The sequence below is a fragment of the Furipterus horrens genome, unplaced genomic scaffold, assembly GCF_987537825.1.
Source record: "Furipterus horrens unplaced genomic scaffold, mFurHor1.1.pri manual_scaffold_2, whole genome shotgun sequence".
In the NCBI taxonomy this organism is placed as follows: Eukaryota; Metazoa; Chordata; class Mammalia; order Chiroptera; family Furipteridae; genus Furipterus; species Furipterus horrens.
In genome coordinates, this window is record NW_028327172.1 from 99,706,289 (window position 1) to 99,730,769 (window position 24,481).

The window sequence follows — 24,481 nt, forward strand, 5'->3', positions numbered from 1 at the left end:
CATGAGAGCCACTTAAGACACATTTTAGGTTAACAGCGGTAAGTTCTGAAGAGAAAAACCAGTAAAGAGCAAGGGGATGGGAAGTGCAGGTAATATATGTACATGAAATTTTAGAAGTCACTAGGAAAAGCCTGTTTGAGAGGGTAGTTAGGAAAAGACCTGCAGTGAAGGACTTGACATAATTCAAAGGGAGCATTGCAGACAATGGGAACCGTAAATGGAAAGGCCCTGGGGTAGAAGTCTGCCCAGTTGTTGAGGGGGAATGAGGCGGCCAGAGGGGCTGGAAAGAGGTGTGAGGAGTCACAGACAAGGCCACATCTTGGAGGACCTTGAAGGAGGCAGGACTTTTAGTTTGTACTGAGTGTCCTGTGAAGATCCTGAAGGGTTCAGAGCAGAGGAATGACATGACCCTACATATGTTGTAAGAAAATCACTATGGCAGCTGTGTTGAGAACATTCTGAAGGGGGCAGAGGAACAGTACACTTGACCAACATGCCACTATCTTATAAATTACAATCAGATAAAAACAAAACAAATAGAAATTAAACTAGCCCCCTGGTAATTGCCTGTCTGCCCATTCTGGTCATGATGGCTGCACACAAAGACCTGATCTCCCAAATAAACTTTAGGGTTTGTAACAATAGCAGTATACATGGATATAGTAGGAAAATTTTTTATTTACTTAAATTCTCCTATGTATATATATTTGGTTTTCTAAATTATAGCTTCGGGCAGTGAGTACAAGCCACAATAAAGAACAAGAAGCTCCAACTTTCTGTGGCAGCTTTTATTTTTCCCTAAAAAGAGAGTTCATTTTTCTATAGACATTCATTTAGATAAAAAACATGTCAGGTTTCTTTTAAAGTGCCAAAACTCATACAATTCCCGTAACTACAGGTCAGAATTATAATGAGTAGAACACATCAACTTAAATACTCAATGTCATCTCAAATCCTGAAGAATAGCAGGTTTCTGTGACAGAGGAAGAATTTTGCTGATAAATACTTGAACTAAAATTCAGGCAAATATACTTGAAGTCTTCATCTTCTGATTCTTAATTCTTTACCATAGTCTAAAATTCTTATTCAAATTTAATTATGTCATAGCAAGACCTGAGAGTGTTTTGTAAAAGTTTGATTAAAAACTCCTAAACTTCATTTGCTAATTTTCTAATCTATTATCTATATTTTTGTTTGTTTCATCTGTCTTCTTTTCTTTCCACAAATTCCCAAGTACAATCCCTAAAAAAACTGTTAGCCCTATTGTTCGGTTAGAGGTAAATTTATTCCAACAATCCTCAGGTCTGTGGATGTCCAGAGTGTAAATCTGCAAGAGAAGAACACAATGGTGCATGAGTACTAGTATGCACTTTTTGGCATCACAAACACATCATTAGAGAAGGTATCAGCACTTTGTCATAGACTTTTAAGCAATGGGAGACCCTTAAAGTACCCCAGTTTCCCAACATAGACAAATCTACCATATCTTTCACTGGCTTTCATCTAATTTGTGCCCTAAAAACTTCCCTATGGCCGCTACATGGATGCTTTGAGAGGCAGCCTGCGCTATTTTCAGTTCTACTTAGAAAGCTCTTCCATCCAGTAACTGATCTAAAATCTGCTTCCTACAGCTCCTACCCTCCAGTTCTAGCTTTATTCTTTGGAGCAATGTTTCTCAACAGGAGAACAAATCACATTTGGGCAGGACAACTCTACCGTGTAGAGCTGACTGGTGCACTGGAAGATATTTAATATACCTGGTTTTCACCCACTAAATGCCTGTAGTGAGCCTTCCCCACTTTATTTATGATAATAAAAAATATCCCCATATATGTGTAAATTGCCCCCTGACCCCCACATGGAGAAGGGAATCCTAGCAACCTAGATTTGCAGCTGGTGACCTAGGACAAACATACTTCTCCATGGTAGTCCTGCAACTCTATCAGCAAAGTCTCATGTCCCTGTCTTACTTTTCCCTAGACTTAAGCACCAGAAATCTACATTTTCCCAACTCTTCTTATTGTGGTCTGTAGGCTTGAAATCATCATGATTTCCATTCTTTTCAAATACTGGAAGGCTATGTCCATCCCAAAATATTGTGTCAAGGGCTGGAGAGAGGACTACAAATGCAATTGAGAATATAAAGTGTGTTCCATATATTTGTTATAGTATTTGTCACACTTTTGCCTTTCTCCACTAATATCCAGAGGCTTAAATATTGCTAAATCTCCCTTATTCTGACTAGACAAGCAACTGATGGTGACAATCCTACGGAGCTGAGTTATGAACAAAAGAGGATGCTGTGAAATTCTGAGGAGGAAAGTAATTAGATCTGAGAATCCGGGAGAATCACCAATTCATATTTTTTAGCTTTCCTAGTGAGAAAAACAATGAAGCCGATATAGCATAGGGTTTACTTTACAGACATCATATTTTAGTTTCCTTCACACCGTTATACAAGTCTCTTACCCTGATAAGTAACTTGCAATAATCTGTATAATAAAGATCATCTAAATATAGGTTCACTAATTTCTGTTCAATGAAAATGGTAACACTGATGCAAAAAATACATCCATCTACAACCAATCTATTTAATTAAAATTAAATTTAGTTCATTCATTTTACACAAGTCAATAATGGAGATTCGTAATATCAGCTTGTAGATAGCTGGGTGCAGGGTACATACTCTGAAATGACAGTTTCCTACTATCTAGGCAGAACCCTGATATGTTATAACTTCATGATTTATCTGGCCTTGGTCTCTATGCCAGTGGGATCAAAACCTATGAATAATTAGTTTGCTTAGCATCACTAGAAGCCTGCATTTAAAAACAAAGTTGTGATCAGTTGCTTTCAGAATAATTCAGTGTAACCCTCACCTTCAGACATCACTAAAATTTTCCCAGACATAAATCAGAATTCCAGAAAATAAGAGAAAAAAAAAATCTACATTTAGTTTCAAATTATTTCTCTAAAAAAATATAGCTAGCTCTTTTGTATGATAAATTGGGAGGGGAGGGGATGATTCAAGACAGTTCAAGCCAAGTGTTTGTTTTAAAAAGTACCTTGACTCAGTATATAGAGAGATAATTTTATTTAAAGAATATTTATAATTTATACCAAGAATGAATAGGGGAAAATAATAAGATGGTCAAACCTGGTGAGTCAGATGGGCTCCTACAGCAGCAAGAGCAGTGTAGTAGGGTGAGGTCTGACCAGTGGTCACTCCCACCAGGCTCAGCGCCCCCAGCATCGCTACACTGAAGCCACTGAGCCACTGCTTGGTGTTTTCACGAAACCTCAATGCTGTGGACTTAACACCAATCAGAGCATCATCTCTCTTGTCCTAACATGTGAAAGTAATAATTGTTTTTTATTGACATACCATAAAATTCACCATTTTGAAGTGTACAATTCAGTGGTTTTAGTATATTCACAAGGTTATGCAACCATCACCACTATCTAATTCCAGAGGACACTTTCTTTTAAAGAACATTTATATATAAACATAACAATACACCATGAGCTGTGAAAAGATGACAGTAACTCAGAAACACGTGTTGACCAGAAATGAATGTGCAGGCCAAATAAAAGCCAAATGTTCCTGTTAAAATTATCTTCCAGCTCTATTTCTACATGTCATTGTACTTTTAATCCTATGAATTTTAACTTAACAGTACTTTTACTATATTACAAGTAAAACTCAATTCAAATTCTTTACATAGCTCCTCCCTATTGCAGAGTTCTCAAATGTCAATAATTTCCTGTACATTTTAGTTTCACTCATAAAAATCTGATATAGAAAAAGGCTCTTACCACCCAACCACATCCATTCACATTTCACTTCGAACTCAATTTACTCCTTGCTCCCATCACATCCTTTCTATTTAAGCAGAGCTAGGTTTTGATGACACAATCATATCTAGCTGACTGCTTTCCTCTAGCAACTTTATCTCCAAGCATTTCCACATGCTGGTGTAATTTTGGTCCTGTGATATGAGCCTGCATGCTGACCTCTGCACCCACTGTCAGGCAGAGAGCTATTTTTTTGAGTCCCAGATACAAATAGTGAGTATATTTTTCCTTTCATATTGCAAGCACCTTGAGGGCGCAAGCTGTGACTTTAATAATGTGGGTTACAAAAGTGTCAGTGAGTATATGGTGTTTTATTGAAGAAGTTAATCTAACTGAAGTACAGTTATCCTGACCACTGGTTCCAGAGCTTACTGCAAAACGTATAGGCATCTCTTCGAAACTGTTACTTAAGTTTCACTTCAGGAATCAGGCTGATTATAGGTCTGGCAACTTTTTCATGATAAGACACATGTGGTGGGGGGAAGGAGTTAATGAAAGAAAGGATGAACTATAGACTAAAATATTAGAAAAAAATTCATTAGATCATGACACATTCTTTAAGTAAATGAGAATACACAGTCATATTTCAGAAAAATACTGAGAAAAAAATCTTTTTTTTCATAGTTCACAAACATAAAAGGAAAATTAAGACCATAAACCAAAAATAGTATTTTTTATTAAACTTATGAAAGGCAATATCAAAAACTATAAAAACATTTATATTCTTTAACCAAGTAATACCACTCCTAAAATTTTACTTGAAAAACTCATAAGTAATTAGAATAATACTATTTATAATTAAAGAAACTCAGAAACAACTTAAATGGCCAAAATAGACAAGCTGTTAAAAAAAATTATGGTGTATTAAATTAATGGACGAGTATGCAGTCTTAAAGTGATAATGACAAAAATAGGTGGAAATCTGGGAAAATGTTTATTGCCTACATTAGATAAAAAAGCTGCCTAGTATTGTACAATGATTAGAGGCATCAACAAAAGGGCAGGCGAAGGTAGTGGTTAAAAGCACAGCCCCTGGAGACTGGATTTGAATCTCAGGCCTGCCAATTGTGCGGCACAGACAAATTATTTCCCCATTCACATTTCCTCATCTGTATATATGAAGACAATAAAAGTACCTTCCTCTCAGGTTGTTATGAGGGTTAAGTTAGTGTTTGCAAGGTATTTAAAACAGTGCCTGGCATATGGTAAATATTATTTAAATTAGGGTAAATAAAATAAAATGAGTTGATCCCCTTGATAAATATGCATGTGAAACAAATATTTTGTTGGCATCATGGACGTGTGAATGAATTTCTTTTTAGAAAAAAATACTTTCCCTTTAGTTTGGTTCTTAAAGTTAAAAAAACAAACAAACAAAAAAAAAACAAAAAAACCCCAACTAAACCAAAATTAAGAAAAAAAGATATTTATTTACCTGATAAGCATAGATAGTATCATATATTAACGTCCACATAATTCCAGAAAAATAAAGAGGCAGACAAACCAATGGATCACAGGAACCCTTGACAGCAGACCATCCAAGTAATGCTCCCCAATTAAAAGTGAACCCTACAGGGGGTGAAACAGAAAGAGAGGAAAAGTCTAAACATACTTCAGAGTTCCGAAGGGAAGAAGAACACCAGTATGTATTAAATGCTTCTGTGCAAGACCCTGGCTGGTGTGGCTCAGTGGATTGAGTGTTGGCCTGTGAACCAACTGTCGCTGGTTCAATTCCCAGTCAGGGTACATAACTAGGTTGCATGTCAGGTCCCCAGTTGGGAGTGCGAGTGAGAGGCAACCACACAGTGATGTTTCTCTCTCTCTCTCTTTCTCCTTTCCCCTCTCTCTAAAAATAAACAAACAAACAAATCAATAAATAAATTATTTAAAAAATAAATAAATAAAATAAAATAGATAAAAATAAATAAATGCTTCTGTGCATTAGGCTTTATGTATGCTATTTTCTAACATGTTTCTTCCTTAAATCCTCTCAGTCTCTGTGATAGTTAGTTATTAGCTACGTTTTATAAAAAAACAGGTTCAGAGAGGTTAATTAACAATTAAAATAACATTGCTAAGAGAAAGAATATCATCCTCCTAATAGGTTTCATGAGAACCCCATTTATCCTACCTGGTATGGTGCCAGGCACAGTCAATAAATAGTAGATGATGAGGTCTAAACTTAGACCTGAGTTAAAATCCTGTGATATTTCCATTATCACTCTACTTCCCCTATATGCTATAGAAACAAGAGTACAGACAGGAATCCTTCTTTATTCCACAAGCCCACCCTCTCTGAGGACTGTAAATAAACATCTACATGCTGAAAACTCCTAAATCTCTATGTGTGAGCCTGATCACTTCCCTAAGCTTTAGACTAGATATTGAACTATTTGCTGTACACCTCTACCTGCAAGTCTCTCTGACACCTCAAACTCAATGCATCCCCAATATCTTTTCTCAGAACCCCCTTTTTTCCTATGTGGTCCATTTCCTCTCAGAATCTCTTAACTAATGGAGAGCCTCTCCTTTGTCGTCCCACAGCACTCATGCCAGTACATTGTACTGCAATGGTCTGTTTATCACTGTCTCCTACAAGAGGTGAATTTTCTTTCTTTTTAATTTTTAATTTTACAGAGTGGGGAAGGGTGAAAGAAAGAGAGGAAGAGAAACATTGACATGACAGAGAAACACTGATTGGCTGCCTTCCATACGCACCCAACTAGAAACCGAACCAGTACACAAACATGTGATCTGACTGGGAATCCATCCAGCAACCTTTTGATTTATGGGATGATGGCCAACCAACTGAGCACACCAGCTGGGGAATGATGGTAAATGTATTTTAGTCACTTTTATTTTCCTAGTACCTGGTGATTCCTGGCACCAAGAAAAGTAAGGGGTTCAATAAACATTTGAAGTAAATATACCAGCTTTCTTCATATTATCTTATAAATAGGAGATGCTTTTCCTCTTTTTATCAAAAGATTCCCAGGTCAGTTGAGAACATAATGCCTTATTAATATTATTTTTAATAAAAAGAAACACAACATTGAATTAGAGGATCTTAGAAAAAGATTAGTATTCCACCACAACTTTCCCATCAGGCTATCATCAATTTCTTGAAGTGTATTTAGGTTCTTCTTTTATTTATTGAAAAAAAAAGTTCAAAGAACTAAAATAGTTTAAGGAATACTTTAGATTATTCTAGGAATATAAAAGACTAGGAGGTATTTTATCTTCCTCTCTTTCTCCTAATGAACACTTATTGAATTCCTGTGACGTACCAAATGCTAGGTTAGATGCTGAGCCACCCATATGTAAAGAATGCTCCGTCTTTTAGGCATTTACAGGTTATTATTGGGAAGACGGAGGAGGCTCTCAATCTTGATGCCTTCTTGTTGTATTAATGCTGTTGAAATGAGGTCATCAGAGAGCTGTGGGAGCCCAGAGTGCTATAACTTCTTCCTGAGATGTCTACAGAAGGCTTCACAGAAAGGGAGCTCTGAGAAGCCAGAACAGCTATTACATATACTTTATTTTAACCCTTGTTTTTCTGCTCAGAGTGCTTTCTACTCCAAAGTCGTCAGGGCATCTAGATCAACCACCTAAAGAGAGAGGTAGTGTCAAGGCAGCTAAAATTTCCTCATGACATACCCAGATTTTTAAAAGAGAATTTCGGTGTAATAATGATGATAATCTTAACAAAATATGCAATATTTTTTTTTGCCAATAGAAATGGCTAATTGTCCTCCTTTAAAATATGAAAATCTATTCTTGGTTTGGAAAATTTCATGACTGAATTGACATTTTTATCTCTGCCACATTATATATGCATATATGTACATATAATATTATATCTAAAAGCATAGTTTGAGGGTATCAGAGGAAATAGTTATAGTTAATTCAAGCTCACCCAAGGCTATTTGAGGCCAGTATGTAATTCTTTTCATTAATGGGTAGGTGATGACAAGAAGTAGGGATGCTGCTCCAAGAGCTATACTGAAATCAAGAAAAAACATTAGAAAGATTAACATCACCACATCTTATAAATCACTAAATAAGACAACAAGAGTAACACTAATTGTGAAAATAATTTGTCTTAAAAGTTTAATTTTTTGTTATGTAAAATTTTCTTCCTGGATTTTGATTAGGATAAAGGAAGACTAAAAGGTATTTTAAGTGTTACAAAATAACCGAACACAGTCACACTAGCTAACACATGTAATGCTTTCATGTATTAGTCATTGCTCTAACCGCTTTACCTATGTTAACTCATTATCATCACCACAACCTCAAGAGGCACGTAGTTTTACTCTACTTTTTAGCAGAAAAGGAAACTAAAGTTCAAAGAGATTAAGTAATCTGCCAATTGTCATACAGCTAATCAACAGGAGGGCCAGGATTCAAACCTAAGGTGGGCTGGCTCCAGAGTCCAACTTATTACTCACCATATGCTACTGCCTCTCTAAATTTTGTATTCAAACATTAAGACAGCTAGAAACTGAGACGTCCTAACAGAGAATTAAGAGTCAAGATATTCCATCCTACTCATACAATGGGTTGTTAATTCTCTAGAAGAGGATTAGGTCACAAAGTCCCTAAGAAAGGATAATAACATAAGACGTTCTTAGGTACTCCAAAGTTCACCTAATACCCCCCTCTAGGAATAACCTTCCAAAGTGTTGTCATATGACTGATGCTACCAGGGCAATGCATACAATTAAGTCTAGTCTTTATAAAGTAATGCTCATTTGCTGACCTCCTCCTCTTTTTTGTCTTATTGAAACACTTTGTAAGCAGCCATCTGATGCACAGAATTTTGTCTCTCTTTAAGAGATATAGAAATGAGTCCTTCCATTTTCTTCGTCTGTCAAAGATTAGAAATAGAACTCTGGGAAAGACTAGTTTCTGTTTTGCATAATGAGTACAATCACTTTTGTTTCTATCTACTTCAGAGATACTATCAGCATAAGTAAAATTATACAGGAGTGGGCAAAAGCAGGTTTACAGTTGTGACTACACAAAACACAAGTTTATTCTTATATTATTATTTATAAATTATTGTATTATTTCCCATGTAAACTGTAAACCTACTTTTGCTCACCCCTGTATAAATGACTATATCTACATACATCCATGTGCGTATCTAAGAAACCTATAAAGTGCCTTGTGTCCCTTAGAAACACATAGTGTAAGGTGGTTCAGAATAAATTAAATGCTGCTCTCAATTCCTTTGGTTGAAAACATACTTGATTTTGCAATATGTGGTGATTTATTTATACTTGCTAACTTAGATGCTTGATGTGTAGCCAATAAACAACTTTATGATAAAGATATTTCAATTTTATTTTATTCCTATTTCCTCCATTTCAAAGGATAGATTTTATATGTAATTATGAAAAGTGCATTTACTATACCTGTAGTAATTCAGACACAGAAGAATACCCAGTGCCAGGGTCAGCTGTACCCCAAGAAAAACGAAGGACTGAAAAATTGAAATGTCTCCAGCAGCTATTGGGCGCTTTGCTGTTCTTGTAACCTTAATACATAAAAACAGATACCTTAGCCTCATGTAATAGCTCAGTAATTTATTTAAACATTTCATCCAGAGACTGGTCCATGGTAAGCACCAAGGCAGAAATAGGAATAAAAGGTGAAATCAACATTGGAAGTACTGCCAAGAATCAAAACTTGATATTTAAAGTAGTTTTGGAAAGAACTAAAATTTCCCACCCTTCAGTCTCCTACCTCCCTTCCCCATCCCTAAAGAAACAAAACTAAGCCACTTCCTTATCTGGCTATTTGGCTACCTAGCTTAATTTGCAAGTGCATGCTCAATTTTCACAGAGAACAGGGGGACAATAATAATGAGAATTCTCAGGAAAGAAAAATTGCAGTGCATGTTAAGTAAGGCTAATATTGTGTGAATCTTTTGAATAGGGAAGCACTGCAATCAGAAATCAGATGTGAAAAAGAATATCTGGCTTTGAAAATTAGAGGGCTTTGCCAGCTTATTTAGGAATGGGTCTGTAATCCTATATTAGCTGCACCCAAATATAAAGGACAAACCCACCGTGAGAATACAAACAGAAAGAGCAATTATGTGAACAAATAAAATATATTAATTTGTTCTTTTCCTTCCAAGAGATCATTAAATGTGATTATTCTAAATTGAACCACAAATAAACAACATAACCAAAATTTTCAACATTGCTAAAAAAACTCAGGATCTGAGATCAGAAAGCCCAGCATTTGAATCCAATTTCATCACTTACTGGCTGTACGAATTTTGGCAAATTACTTAATCTCTCTTAGGCTTAGGTTACATACCTGTTAAAGGAAAAAGAGAGAGGAAGAAGGAAGAGAGGTAATAATAATACCTATTTCACAGAGTAAATGCAGTGTTTGAAGCATATAAGTATGCAATAAATGTTGACTATTATTAATATAACATATTTTTTGTGTGATTTATAATATATCAAGACTTAGCAAACTATGGCTTGTGGGCCAAATCCAGCCTACTGCCTGCTTTTATATAGCCTGTGAGCAAAGGCTGGTTTTTACTTTTTTTAGATAGTTGAAAATAAATTTTACAAAAAGAATAATGTATTGTGACACATGAAAATAATACAAAATCCAAGTTTCAGTGCTCACAAATAGTTTTATTGAAACAGAGACACACCCATTTGTTTACATATTGTGTATGGTTGCTTTCATGCTCCAATACAGTAGTTGCAACAAAGACTGTATGTCTCACAAAGCTTCAAATATTATCTAGCCTGTTTCACTCTACAATAAAACAGTTTATCAAACCAATGACTCATCTTGGTTAGTGTCAGAACTGGAATTCCAGCCTTGCTTTGGTCTCTAGCTTCAGCTGGAAATAATATTTATGTTCTTATATTTGTCTCAGGACATTATGATTCTTCCAGCTAGTATCTGAGTGTTGACAATGCACTCTTCTAAGAGCATCACATATGCATCACATCACTGAACCCTTATAACCACCCTGTCTTTTAGCCACTCACAAGGTCTTGCCATTTCTAAGTTTTAGGAAACTAAAGCAGAGGCTCAGTAACTTTCCAAAGTCACAGGTAACACAATAGTACAGTCAGTCCAGTCCTGCTTACCCCACGCCACCACATTACACTGGCCCTTCAATACAGTTGTAATTATCTACCTAAATTTGAAAGCTGAAAATAAGCCCTCAATCAAAAGACTAAAAATTATGTAACATGATAATCAAAACATATTCATATTCTATGTAGTTTTTATGAAACCAGAAAACCAAATCAATACCTGTGCATTGATATTATTTCAATGTTTATCCACCTAATGTTTATGACATGGCTGGTAGAGTACATACATCAGCAAAACCCACTTAACCCAGATGCCCTAATAGCAATTCACTTAAACACTGAGCCATAAATATATCCTTAATGACATATAGCCTTTCAGAAACTGAAGTAAGCATTACAACGCGGCCAAGCTTTTTAACTCATACTTTTAAAAGAGATGCATATAACATTTTAAAATTCATGTTAGCAAAACCACCACAATAGCTATAAAACACTCATTTAAGCACTTTGTTGTATGTCATTAAGGAATCTGGATTCTTCTAATCAGAGGAAAATAGCATGGGGGAGATATAGGATATCGAATCAGTTCCCTTTTATCTAAATAGGAAAAAATATCACTTAAGGGGGAACTGAAATGGTCATAGTTTGTTAATTTAAAAAATGGAAAGAGTTGGTTGGCTTGAATATATTATTATTATTTTTTTGAATATATTATTTTTTTAACTAAACTTTTTCTTTGTGGTAACTATAAATTCACACCATTTTTTTTTTTTTCAAATAGAGATCGCATGTACCCTTTATAAGCTCCCCTAATAGTAACATCTTCTAAAACTTTACGGTCGAACATCACAACCAGGATTTGGACATTAGGTGTTCTAAACATGTTCAAGAATTCTTTTGAAACTACATATGCCAGACTCCTCATTATATGGGTATGCAGATGAAAAACTGACCAGGATGTGTGAACTCTCAAATCAATGCATCTCCAGGCATGGATCTAGGCATCCCACCTGGGTCTGCAGGGCATAGAGTGGCCTTCACTATGCAGTTCCTGTTACTATCCCACCTTCTAGCCATAGACAAACCCCATGATTGCAGCTGTCAAGAATAATATACTTTATCTCATACCTATAACTCTATATCTGCTATTCCTCCTACCTAGAGTGACCTCACCCTCCAGCCCACATTTTGTTTTGGCCATCTTATTCTGACACAGTTCAAAGGTTACTTTCTGAAAGTTCTTTCTGACCCTCTTCCCCTTAGGCTGAGGTAGGTGGTCTTCAGAAGTTCCCTTGTGGACACCATTCTCATGATAGTGCTGCTGTTTTATAACTACAAAATGGTGAGGTCAGAAATGTTATCTTTCAACCATGCAATCCTAGAATCTGTCACTGTGTCTTACACAGCAAGTATTCATTAAATGTTTTATGATTTAAAGAAAATATTAATGTGGTACTATTCTATAAATTAAAAATCATTCTAAGTGTGCCTTGCTTAAGGAAATTCAGACTTAAATGAAAGGCAAACTAGAGATGATTATTTGTATATACAAGATTATTTACTTTATATAATTCACCAGGGGTTTCTTTTGAAGTGAAAGTTTATTTGATTATTTACTCAAGCATTTAATAATCTTGTGCTTGTTATAGCAAGGCTGCTAGGGTAAAAGGCAAACAAGATGGACCTTTCCCTTGAGAAAATAATAATCTGTTGAAAAACAAAGAACTAATTATACACGTGATAGAATATACATAGAAAATAATCCAGATCGAACCCTCAACCTGGGTATGTGCCCTGACCAGGAAACAAACCCATGACCTTTTGGTCTAAAGCAGTGGTTCTCAACCGTCCTAATGTCGCGACCCTTTAATACAGTTCCTCATGTTGTGGTGACCCCCAACCATAACTAAAGCATAGGGATTAATCACAAAAACAATATGTAATTATATATGTGTTTTCCCAAAGGGGTTGTGACCCACAAGTTGAGAACCGCTGGTCTAAAGGATGACGCTCCAACCAAGCCACACTGGCCAGGGTGGATGACAGTTCTTTTAGACACTCAAAGGTTCGGATGGATTTTTCACTTCCTTCCTAACATCCTTACCCCAGCCTTCTAAATCCTAATTTATTTCATAAAAATAAAGTACACACCTTGCTCCCATGGCCATTCTTGTACTGAGAAAAGAAGTACACTGCACTTTGTAACACCAGCTATTCATTCAACTGGTATTGACGCTTCTTACTCTGGATTTCAGCGGGACACTAAATGAGCCTGATGCTTTAAGTAGCATTCAAAAGTGATGCCACCATGTTACTCTGCAGTTCCTTTTGAAGATGAAGCTACCTTTTTATCGTAGTCCCGGTCCCACATGTCATTAATAGTACAGCCTGCTCCACGCATCAGAACGGCTCCAGTGCCAAAGAGGGATAACATATACCAATCTGGAAAACAACCCGGTTCAGCTGCCAAACCAATGCTCCAGGTACATGGCAGATACAGCAGCCAGGCTCCTAAGCAAAAATAAAAAAGACAAAAAAAGGTACAAATTCAAGTTAGTTAACTGTTTTCATTTATTTAAAGACCACGTCCCAAAGAAGTAAAAAACATAAAGTCAAAAACATATAACAAAATTGGGACAATAAATTTGCAATTCATATCACAAAGGGCTATTTTCCCTAATATATAAGGTTCCTAGAAACTGAAGAGATATCAATAAATAGTCCAACTGAAAAATGGACAAGAAACATAATAAGAGTTCACAGAGAGAAATACAAATGGCTCTTATACATATGAAAAGATAACCCACTTTGAGAAATACACATTAAAATTACCTCGAGGTAACATTCTTCACCTATCAGATTGGCAAAACTCAAAGTCTGACAACACACACCCTGTAGAATCGAATATTTTCATGTATTTCTGATGAGGTTACGGAAGAGTCCAACCCTTATGAACAACCTAAAGAATTTTAATACTCTGTGTGTGTGTACATGTACATACAGAGATAAAACAAATACATACATTTGAATGTTAATATGTTCATAGACCTTGTCAGGAAGCATTTATTAGAAACTTGTCTCTGAGGAGGAGAACTAGTTGGCTCAGAAACTTAGTTTTCACTCTATACTGTTGTACCTTCTAAATTTTGTATCCTATGCATGTATTAGCAGTCTCCTATGCTGCTAAAAAAAGTTAGTATAGTTTCTTTACTGTTTTCAGTACCATATTTACAACAAAATGGTCTTGTGGTAGGAAGGTTGTTAACATACTTAAAAAAAATATTTTGCAACTACACACAAAATATTGGCTTTTAGCCCAACACTAGACGAAATTAAACTAAAACCAAACAGAGTAGTACCCCCTTATCTGTGCGGGGTATGTTCCAAAACCCCAGTGGATGCTTGAAACTGGATAATACCAAACCCTGTATATGCTGTTTTTCCCATACATACATACATATGGTAAAAATTAATTTGTAAGTTAGGCATAGTAAGAGATGAACAATAACTAATAATAAAATAGAACAATTATAACAAAACACTGTAATAAAAGTTATGTGAATGTTCTAGGGGATCCCTTGTGTGGGAGGCTTCGTAGAAGCTCAATGCTTTCTGGTACAACATGCTGCTGTCAATCAGAACATGTTGTCTGCTCATGTCTTCCATCCACAAATTCAATGCCTTTTTCATCTCAACTAAGTACTAATCATGCACTGTGACTGTAACTTTTGCAGTACGAGGGCTGTAACTTGCAGTCTGAGGTGCTACAGGTAAACTAGCACAAATTTCTGTGTTCTTCATAATTGCATGGACAGAAAATTCATTCTCACTGTAGATCTTAGCAACCTTAGCATACAATTTATTTTCTTTCTTTATTAAGTTACGGCTTCTCTTTGGCATATCTGAATTGTCAGCATCACAACTCTTGGCCTCGGGATCATTATTAAGTAAACAAAAGTTACTTGAACACAAGCATTGCAATACTGAAACAGCTACTAAGTAATGGGCGGATAGTATATACAGTGTGTGGATATATTGGAAAAAGGGACGACTTATATCCTGAGTAGACAGAGTAGGGGATAATGCAAGATAGCATCATGCTATTCAAAATGGTATGAAATTTAGAACTTATGAACTGTTTATTGAATTATTTCTGGAATTTTCTACTTAATATTTTTGGACCACAGTTGACTGTGGGTAACTGAAACTACAGAAAGTAAAACCACAGATATAGGGGTGCTACTGTAGATTGTATGAATAATAAATTTCACACATGAACTTTAATAGATATCTTACTTTCAAAACAAAGTCTTTCAACAAATGTTTGGATATGGTGCCCATTAGATAAATTCTGAGTTTTCCTTCCCTATTTAGCAATATAAGAGAAAAAAGATATGTAGCTAAAGAAAGATCAGATGCTGTATTGAAATAGTCAAAGGACAAAGTCCTTATAATCATGTTTAAGCTCCTTAAGTTTAAGTTTTTTTCATTTGCAAATATTTATAAAGCACGCATTTTGTGCCAGGGCTGTGTCAGGAAAAGGGAATACAATGGTGACTGAGAGGTGGTTTATGTCTTTACACAGCTTATAAATCAAAATGAAGAAACACAGTTAAACAAACAATAATAAAATAGAGCAACTGAACAACAAGGCAAGTACAGGGTCCTACAAAGGCATAAAACAGTGCCACCCAAGTTAATTGGGAAGAGAATAGGGAGAACTCAGGAAGGCTTTTCCAAAAGGGGCTTAAACTCACACAGCAGAAAAGGCAAGGAGAGGCTAGGTTCTTTTGGTTAGTCTAATAATTAAACCTACATGGGGCAGATTAACAAGAGAAAATAACCAAATTTAATTATATACTTATGTAATGGAGCTCTGATACTGAGAGTCTAGCTGGAGAGCCAGAGCAGGTGGAGGGTGGGGAACAGGTTGGGCAAGTGTGTTTTTCTCTCACATTGATGTTTTGCTCCCTCTCTCCCCCTCTTTTGCCTCTCTCTAAAATTAATAAGCATGTCCTAAGGTGAGGATTAAACAAACAAACAGAAAAGAGCTCTAAAAGGCAGTGGGTAATTCACAGATTGATAAGAACAACAGGTGTTCAGTAGTTAGATGTTTGCCCTGTCCTCTAAGAGGTCATAAGTTATTTTTGTTAATAACTCTTGTCATGGACAAGGCCCCCAACTTAAAATTTAAGGGAGAGGTAAAAGTTTTTCTTGAACCTGCAAGGTCTTGAATACCTTCAGCTCAAAATAACCCCCATGAGTTTCTTGGAGAAACTCATTGTGATCCCCTCCAGTAACATTCACTCAATGTTCATGAAATGCAATGCCAGGCAGTGTTCTAAATGCTTTATATGTATCAACTAATTTAATTCTCAAAAATACCTTTATAAAATAGGCACTATTATTATTCCTATTTTACACATGAGGCAACAGATGCACAGAAGTTAAAACAATGGGTTTAACTACTTACTTATAACTCAGGGGGACAGAGGCATAGCTAGCTGATCCTGCCCAGAAAAGAAAAACAATCACTTCACAGGCATTATTTTCCTGGTACAATTAGAACTGAAGATTCCAATTAAAAAATAATTCTAGAAAAAGATGTGTAACCACCTATAATGTTTGTGTTAAGAACAAGTTTTTCTTGGCCTTATATCTGTATTATAGGAGACATATTCCCTCACTAACAGGAATCTGTAGGTCACCCCTACAGATGAGGAGGGTTCCTATAAATTAAAAGTCAGACCTGCTTGATGTCTGCTACTAGTAAGTGGACTGACACCAGACACTAAAATATATTAAACTTTAAGTATTCTTCTTCATCATCTATAAATGAGGAGGAAAATATCTACCTTTCAGAGTTGTTATGCGAAGACAATATTGGTGATAAAAACACAAACAATAATAAAAGATATATAGTGCTCACTATGTGCCAGGTGCTGTCATATAATACTTTTGATTCTCACAACAAAGCTATGAGATAGGCACTATTTTCATTATACCCAGATATGTTTCAGGAAAAAAAAAAAAGTGTTTACTGTCGAAAGGGGAAACTCTCTCTGGGAGATTAAATAAAATGACCAAGTTTTGGCAGATGTTGGGCAACAAAAGAGCCTGTGTAAATGGAGTCTAAGAGTCATTCACTAATTAATTACGATTTACCTTTAGGACAACATAATCACCCATAAATGAAGTAAAAAATAAAATTACACCATCAATTTAGTGAAAGAGTGACACCTGCTGAAACTTCCTTAAATAACAGTTCGTTACCTGTTTGAAAGAAGTTGTAATTCATTCTGAAAAATAAAACACACTTTGGTTTATGAAGATTAACAAGATTAAACTTCAAAAAGTAAAACAATGAACATAAAATCACCCCACAAAAGAATTTCAATAAAGAAATATCAAACCTGTCTTTTACTACTATCAACTTATTGTTACTGGCATACATAGGGGCTCAAAAATTGTTCGTTGAATGAACTGTAACACACAGAACTACTAATAAGTTATCTTAAAAATCCTGCAATAATCACCTTATTTAGAACCAAAGCATGCAGGTGGTCTCTTCAAAAATATTGGGTTGGCCAAAAAGTTCATTTAGTTTTTTCCATACAATGGCTCCAGTAGTGCTTAGTGGTCTTTAACGGTCATTCAAAAACTTTTGTTAGACTGCATTTTGACAGCTGTCATATCAGCATGCATTTAAAAAAAAGCATAAAAATTGGTGAATTTTTGTGCACCTATTTTAATATTGATAGAGGAAGAAAATATGCAACATTTCTAGCGTATTATGCTTTTTTATTTCAAGAAAGGTAAAAATGCAACTGAAACACACAGACACACACAAAAGATCTGTGCAGTGTATGGAGACTGACTGGATGCGTCAAAAGTGGTTTGTGAAGTTTCTTGGTACTACTGACACTTTGGCCAAGTAATTCTTTGCTGTGGGGATGTCTTATGCATTGGAAGATGTTTAGCAGCACCCCTGGCCTCTACTCACTAGAAGCAAATAGCAGGAGATAGCCAACATACTTACAATATCTAATCAATAAAGTTACTGATGATAAGAAAAAATGTGTCTCATTTTACGGAAAAAACTAAATGGGGAAAAACAAGATGGCGGAGGAGTAAGCGGAAGCTACACTAACCTCCTCCCAGAACTAGTCTGGATTTACAACTTAATTTTGGAAAAATAATCTGGAATAACCAACCGAACACTAGCTGGAGAGAAGTCTTATAACCACGGAGAGGCAGAAAAGGCCGCTACATCACAACGTGACCGGCAGGGAGTGCGGAAACGCGGAAGGGCTGGCTGGGCTCCCACGGGTGGCAGCTGAAGGGACTGAGAAACAGCTCAGCAGCCGGGGATTCCCCCCGAGAAGGGCAGGGTCTAAACCCCCAGCTGGGCTTCCCAGCCTACAGCAACAGAGTGGAAAGTAAAATAGTATCCAGCTGAGAAAAGCAAAAAGCCACAGGGTTTCTTGCTAGCTGGAGAGAAACAGCTGGAGAAAAAGAGCTCTTAAGGGGATCACATACGAAAATATTTTGGCCCCCACTTACCCTGGGCTCAAGCAGAGGGAAGACAGAGAGGACTAGAGACGATTGGGGAGAGTTTGGCGCAGTGGCTTTGAGGGGAGAACTGGGGGAGCAGCTGACCAGGACCCAGTGCTGACTCATCCCCACACTGCAGGCAGACCATTCCCCTCCAAGTGGCATCAGCCTCAGGGGAAGCAAAAGCCCTGCCTACAGGAATTAAGCTGCCACACCCATGGTCCTTAAGCCTGACAGCTAATCACAGATTGAATAGATTAACAACTAAAGAAGCCAGACAAAGGCAGTAGATCCCTGGAAGTCTCCAACAGGGTGCCTAGGCCCAGACTGGTACAGGATCTGACGCCACCAGGGGCAGATCCAGGAAGTGCAGATCATTCTAAGAAGCACCAACAAACAATAGGAGTCACAAAAATGGGGAGACAAAGAAACAACCCCCCATCGAAAGGAAAGGTAGAATCTCCAGAAAGAGCGCTAAATGAAATAGAGGGGAGCAAACTATCAGATATGGAATTCAAAACATGGATTATGGAGAAGCTCAATGAGCTCAGCGGAAACTACAAGGAACTCCAGAAAAACTACAAGCAACTCACTGAGAATTACACCAGCATGAAAGAGGACATAGAAGCTATCAATAAGAGCCAGGAGGAAATGAAGGATACGATCTCTGAATTGAAGAACACAATAGAAGGAATTAAAAGCAGGCTAGAGGAAGCAGAAGATCAGATCAGCAAGCTGGAAGACAATGTAGACAAAAACTCCCAGACAGTGTAGCAAAATGAAAAAAGACTGAACAAGACTGAAGAGGCTCTAAGACAGCTGCAGGACAACATGAAACGTAATAATATCCATATCATAGGAATTCCAGGAGGAGAAGAGCAAGGGATAGAAAACCTCTTTGAAAAACTAATGACAGAAAACTTCCCTAACATGAGGAGAGAAAGAGTCATGCAAGTCTAGGAAGCACAAAGAGTCCCAATGAAGATGAACCCCAACAGGCCCACTTCAAGACACATCATAATTAAAATGGCAACATTCAAAGACAAAGAAAGAATCCTAAAAGCAGCAAGAGAGAAACAACTAATAACATACAAGGGAGCTCCAATAAGGCTATCATCAGATTTCTCAACAGAAACACTACTGCCAGAAGAGAAGGGCAAAAAATATTCCAAGCAATGAAAAACAAAGATCTACAACCAAGAATACTCTACCCAGCAAGACTCTCATTCAAAATGGAAGGTGAAATAAGGAATTTCCAAGACAAAAGAAGGCTAAAAGAATACATCTCCACCAAACCAGCATTGCAAGAGATGCTAAAGGGTCTGCTTTAAGAAGATGAAGCAACAGAGAGAGACAGAGAGAAACACGAGTTCCAAGGGAGAAAGTCACAATGAAAGAAAGAAGGAACTTTTACCACTTGCAAGAACATGGATGGAACTAGAGAGAATTATGCTTGGCAAAATAAGCCAGGCAACGAAAGAAAAATACCTTATGCTAACACCTATTACAGAAAACTAATGAACAACACAAACAAATGAGCAAAATTGAACCAGAGGTATGTAAAGAAGGAATAAACTAACAGTAACAAAGGGGGAGGCAGGAGGGAGAGAAGGGGTAAGAAGGGGAAGGGTCTCGTCGAAGAACATGTATAAATAACCCATGGACATGGAGAACTGGGTGGGGACTGAATGTGGGAGAACGTGGGGCAGGGTGCAGGGAAACAAGAGGGGGAAAAAAGTGGGACAACTGTAATGGAAAAATAAACAAACAAAAATTTTAGTGGGGGAAAAAATAAAAATATAAAGAATGGAAATGCAAGTTCAGTGAATATTAGGAGAACAAGGATTTTCCTTCACACTGTATATTTTTCTCCCTATCTGATCTCTCCAGAGTTTGGCATTCTAAACAAGTAAGTAATGATGTAAGTTTCTCTGCATAAAACTAATAAGACCAGTTGTTAATAGAGATTTTTTTTAAACTAAGACTTTGACTGGAATGTCATGCCTGAAGGAGACATGCTTGGGCTCTGGTTGTTAATAAAAAAGCACTGAGGAACTGGGATTGACCTTCAAAGGTAATAAAAACCCACGAGATAAAAGGCCTGGTACCTTGGTTGGATGTGCGGTCCACGGCAATCTTTCCAGGGAAGGAATGAAGGTTGTTTTCCTGAAAGATGGCTAGAAGGGACCTTAAGGCACAATGAAAAACCAGAAGGACTTGGAAAAGACAGGTTTTTACAGGCAAGGCTGAATGCCAGGTATGTGGTTCTGCTTCTATGTCCTGAAGGGCAGACTGAAGGTCACCCTAAATGTTCCTTGCGTAAGTTCCAGCAAAGCAGAACTAAAGATCATAAGTGATCATTTTCTGCTCTTTTTGTGTTTATGCAAATGAACAGGATAGATTATAAATGGACTTAATGCAGTCCCTTTAATGACAAGGAGGGTAATCTTAGGGAGAAAAATCATGATTCAAGGAAAATTACAATGCTCAGTGATAGACTATAAAGTAGTGCAGCTAACCGTCTTTAAAGTTTATCTTCATTTAAAGTTTGTTTTGATTTGAAAATTAAACTATGTCTCTGGTATTATCAAAGATGTTTAATTTACAGGCAAGAAGAATGTCAAATGCCTTGCAACTGGATGTCTTTCCGATAAGACAGTCTTACAGATTTAGAGACTTGTATGTGGGTTATGTTACATAAATTAACATGTGTTTTCTGTTTTCAAAGGGCATAAACCTATGATCTCATTACCTGAGTGACTGTCTGTAGGTATAGGCCTCACTTTATCCTGTATGCATCACTGCCTCCTGAGACTCAATGGTTTGGCTGAACTAAGTGGCTGGGTTGGTGAAGAATGGGGTGGTCTGTGGGCTTTACTTTAAAACTGGTTTATCTTTTCTGTCCTAATGGCTTGGACAGAAAGGGCCCAGAGGTCTGAGAGGGACAAACCTAAACTATTTCCCTCAGCCCAAACTAAGTACAATGGGCAAAAGTGTTTTGGACAGGTGAGATGTACCTGGCACACCTTCCTCCAAAGAAGCCCTTCTTTTCCCTAATGTGGGACATTGAAAAATTAATACCTGCCTTTTGTCATCTAGTGGTTATGGATTGAATGATGTATTTTAACCCTGTTGCTAAATCTGTTGCCTCCAGAATACAACAAGGATGCCAGCCTGTTAAACCAAGCACGCCGTTGTCCAGGGACAGTCAACTGACCTGGAGTCTGCACAATCCTTCCCCATGTGGGAAGGCCACCCCCGCCTCCACACCCCCACTCTTATTGGGGATTTTTGGACTCAAGGGTAGGTAGGACGACAACCATGTCCAGCTTGAAGCAGCTAGAGGAGCTCGAGACCTTCGCCCATTGTCCTTTATAAGATTATAAAGGGTCTTAAGTCTGAGAGGGAGGGGTTGTTATTTTTTATTGTTAAAATAATTACTTTTTTTAAAAAAAGAAGAATATATGAAAGGGTGAGGCAGGAGAGCTTGTATGTACGACCCATGGGCATGGACTTGGGGAGGGGGTATTGTTGGGGGAGGGCGGGTGCTGGGCGGAGGGGAGCAAAGGGGAAAAATTGGAACTATTGTAACAATATAATCAATAAAATATACTTAAAAAATGAAGAAAAAAAAAACTAAATGGACTTTTTAGCCAATCCAATACATAATAACTACTACCCAATCTTTTCCAGTTCCCACTTCTCAAGTAGTAATGGCTAACATTTGTGAGCACTTATGTCAGGAACTGTGCTAAATACTTGACATATAAATATGTGAGTTCGCATGACAACCTTATCAAGTCAGAATTATTAGTATCTTCATTTTACAGATGAGAAATGAAGGCCCAGACATTGAGGTCCCTCAAATGGGCAGAGTGAAGATGAAAACCCAAGAGCTCTGGCTCTAGAGCTTTATGCATAACCCCTTTATAGCATCTAAGTATGTGGTAGGGTGGTCTACTCACTAACACAGAAGCCAGAGGTTTATGGAAATGGGAATTAACAGTAGCTGTGGATCTGTCTTGGATGCCTGTAAACTTACACTGAAGCTCTGTGTTACACAGACCCAAAGAACAGAATTATGGTTAGGCTTTAGACTAGACCTGGGCTTGGAGATTTATGTCTACCTACTTGTATCTGGCCCCAGAATGCAAGGGGCCATGATGGGCAGGGCTATGCCTTATTATTTATTTTGGTTTTATACTTTAATTGCTGATTGCCATAAACTCTTTAGTGCTCTGATCCCATACAGGTAGTGCATAAACCTAAAATGAGGCCTAAGTTGAGGTCTTGGCTCAGCAAAAGTAGAGAAAATGTATCTACACATTTGAATGTATTTCCATGCACTGCAATGGGAATGCCATCATCTACCTGGAGTTCAGCCTCTACCACTCACTTCCTCCGCGTTGTCTATCTTTCTTCAGTCCAGCTCCTAACAAGCCTGTACTCTCACTATTTTCTACACCCATGTGCAGTTCTAGATCAGCTTACATTCTTAATGTTCCAACACTCTTACCTTCCCATCTTTGCAAAAACATTTCCCCCACCAACCAAGAGCTCTTTCCTCTTCTGCAAAATCTACCTGTTCTCAGTTACACTTTCTTCCTGAGTTTTTTCCAGCAATGAAAATCCACAGTAATTACTGTCTTTCTTGCTGTACTTACTATCTGTTTCACTTAAATCAGCTTTTTCAAGTAGACTGGGAGTTCCTTGAGAGCAGGGAGTTTCTATAGCTCTTTCTATCTCTAGAGCTGGGTGATGCTGCAGGAATTTATGAATTCAGTCAATGCAATGCTATGGTCAGGCTCTGTTCTAAGCACTAGATTTTTTTAAAAATCTCATTTATGTGGAGCTTATATTGTATTGGAGAAGTCAATCAACCAATAACTGCATAAGGTCTGTTAATGAAGTGCTATAAAGAAAAAGTAGGTAAAGGGATAGGGTGAAGTGGTGGATGGTATTTTAAACAGGAAGGTAAGCGAAATCCTCAGGAGGCGATTATGAGCTGATAGGCAGTCCCTAAGTGGTATATGGGCTGCATTCAAATGAATCAAATCTTTGGGACACAGTGGTGTAGGGCAGAGATGGAACCCAGCATCAAAACACTAGGTTCATTTGTTCTGGTTGTGACGCAAAGCCTTAGTTTGCTCAGCGTCTTTACTGACTTATTTGCAATCGTAGCCTTACAGGATTATGGAAAGGATCAAGCACAAAGTGGAAGTGCTATAATTCTGCACATCTGTGCCAATGCAGGGACACGACGAGCACGGGATTTCTGCTCGATTCACTGAACAAAGATTGTGGAAAGAGCGAATTTTTTTGCTCGGCTCAGACGCTTAGGATTCAGAGAGGCGTGAAAGCAGGTCACGTCAGAGATCGCCCGGTTCGGGTGTCCCAAAGGTACACAGCGCCTAGTGGCCAAGTCCTGGCACGAATGCTTCCTTTCCGTACCCAGCAGCCCCAGGCCTGCCCGCGCCGCCCGCCCCCGCCCGCACTCACCAATGGGCTTGTCCAACCGCATGAGGCGCAGGTAGGGCTGTACGGGGCGGGGCGCTGAGTCCACTACTGCCGCGGCCGACAGGCTGAGCCGACTCCAGCGCAGCCCCCGCCCCACGGAGATCTGCCGGTCCCCAGTGCGGGGAGCTCCGGCCGAGCGCGCCAGGACCAGGGAGCAGCCCCGCGAACCCCATAGCCACGCCTGAGTCCTAGCTCGCAGACACCTCGCGAGCCCGGCGCTGCCCGCGCCCAGCATGGCGTAGGAATGCGTGGCCGCGCACGGGACTGACATAATTCCTGGGCGTCGGGTCACGGGTAGGCATGCGCAGTGACGTAAGCAAAATGCCAGTTCGCGGTGCAGTGTGGGCTGTGATGTGGCCCTATCCTTTTTGGGGGACGTGCGGTAGGGATCATTTTGGTCACTTTACCCTGGAAGGGGGTTCCCTTGGTACTTAGAGTAAAAGGAATACCTGTTAGTAGCTTTCTCGATAAGT

General features: G+C 38.0%; 1 protein-coding gene across 1 annotated transcript; it reads right to left on the reverse strand.

The window, feature by feature from the left end:
- Positions 1 to 773: 773 nt before the first annotated feature.
- On the reverse strand, positions 774 to 24,276 carry COQ2 (coenzyme Q2, polyprenyltransferase). The gene is made up of 7 exons (XM_090266232.1): positions 23,991 to 24,276; positions 13,282 to 13,448; positions 9,276 to 9,397; positions 7,772 to 7,857; positions 5,291 to 5,424; positions 3,158 to 3,346; positions 774 to 1,327 (listed from the first exon to the last, which is right to left on the reverse strand). The coding sequence occupies exons 1-7, from the start codon at positions 24,241 to 24,243 to the stop codon at positions 1,163 to 1,165; spliced, it is 1,116 nt and encodes a 371-aa protein (XP_090122358.1). The 5' UTR covers positions 24,244 to 24,276; the 3' UTR covers positions 774 to 1,162.
- Between the last annotated feature and the right edge of the window lie 205 nt (positions 24,277 to 24,481).

Bases quoted from the DNA above. Each gene is read 5' to 3' on its own strand.
- COQ2 (XM_090266232.1), bottom strand. From the start codon at position 24,243: ATGCTGGGCGCGGGCAGCGCCGGGCTCGCGAGGTGTCTGCGAGCTAGG. The intron at 7,858-9,275 runs GTATAGTAAATG...TCTTGATTTCAG, and splicing joins CTGTGTCTGAATTACTACAG to TATAGCTCTTGGAGCAGCAT. The intron at 5,425-7,771 runs GTGAGCTTGAAT...CACCCCCTGTAG, and splicing joins CTGGCCTCAAATAGCCTTGG to GGTTCACTTTTAATTGGGGA.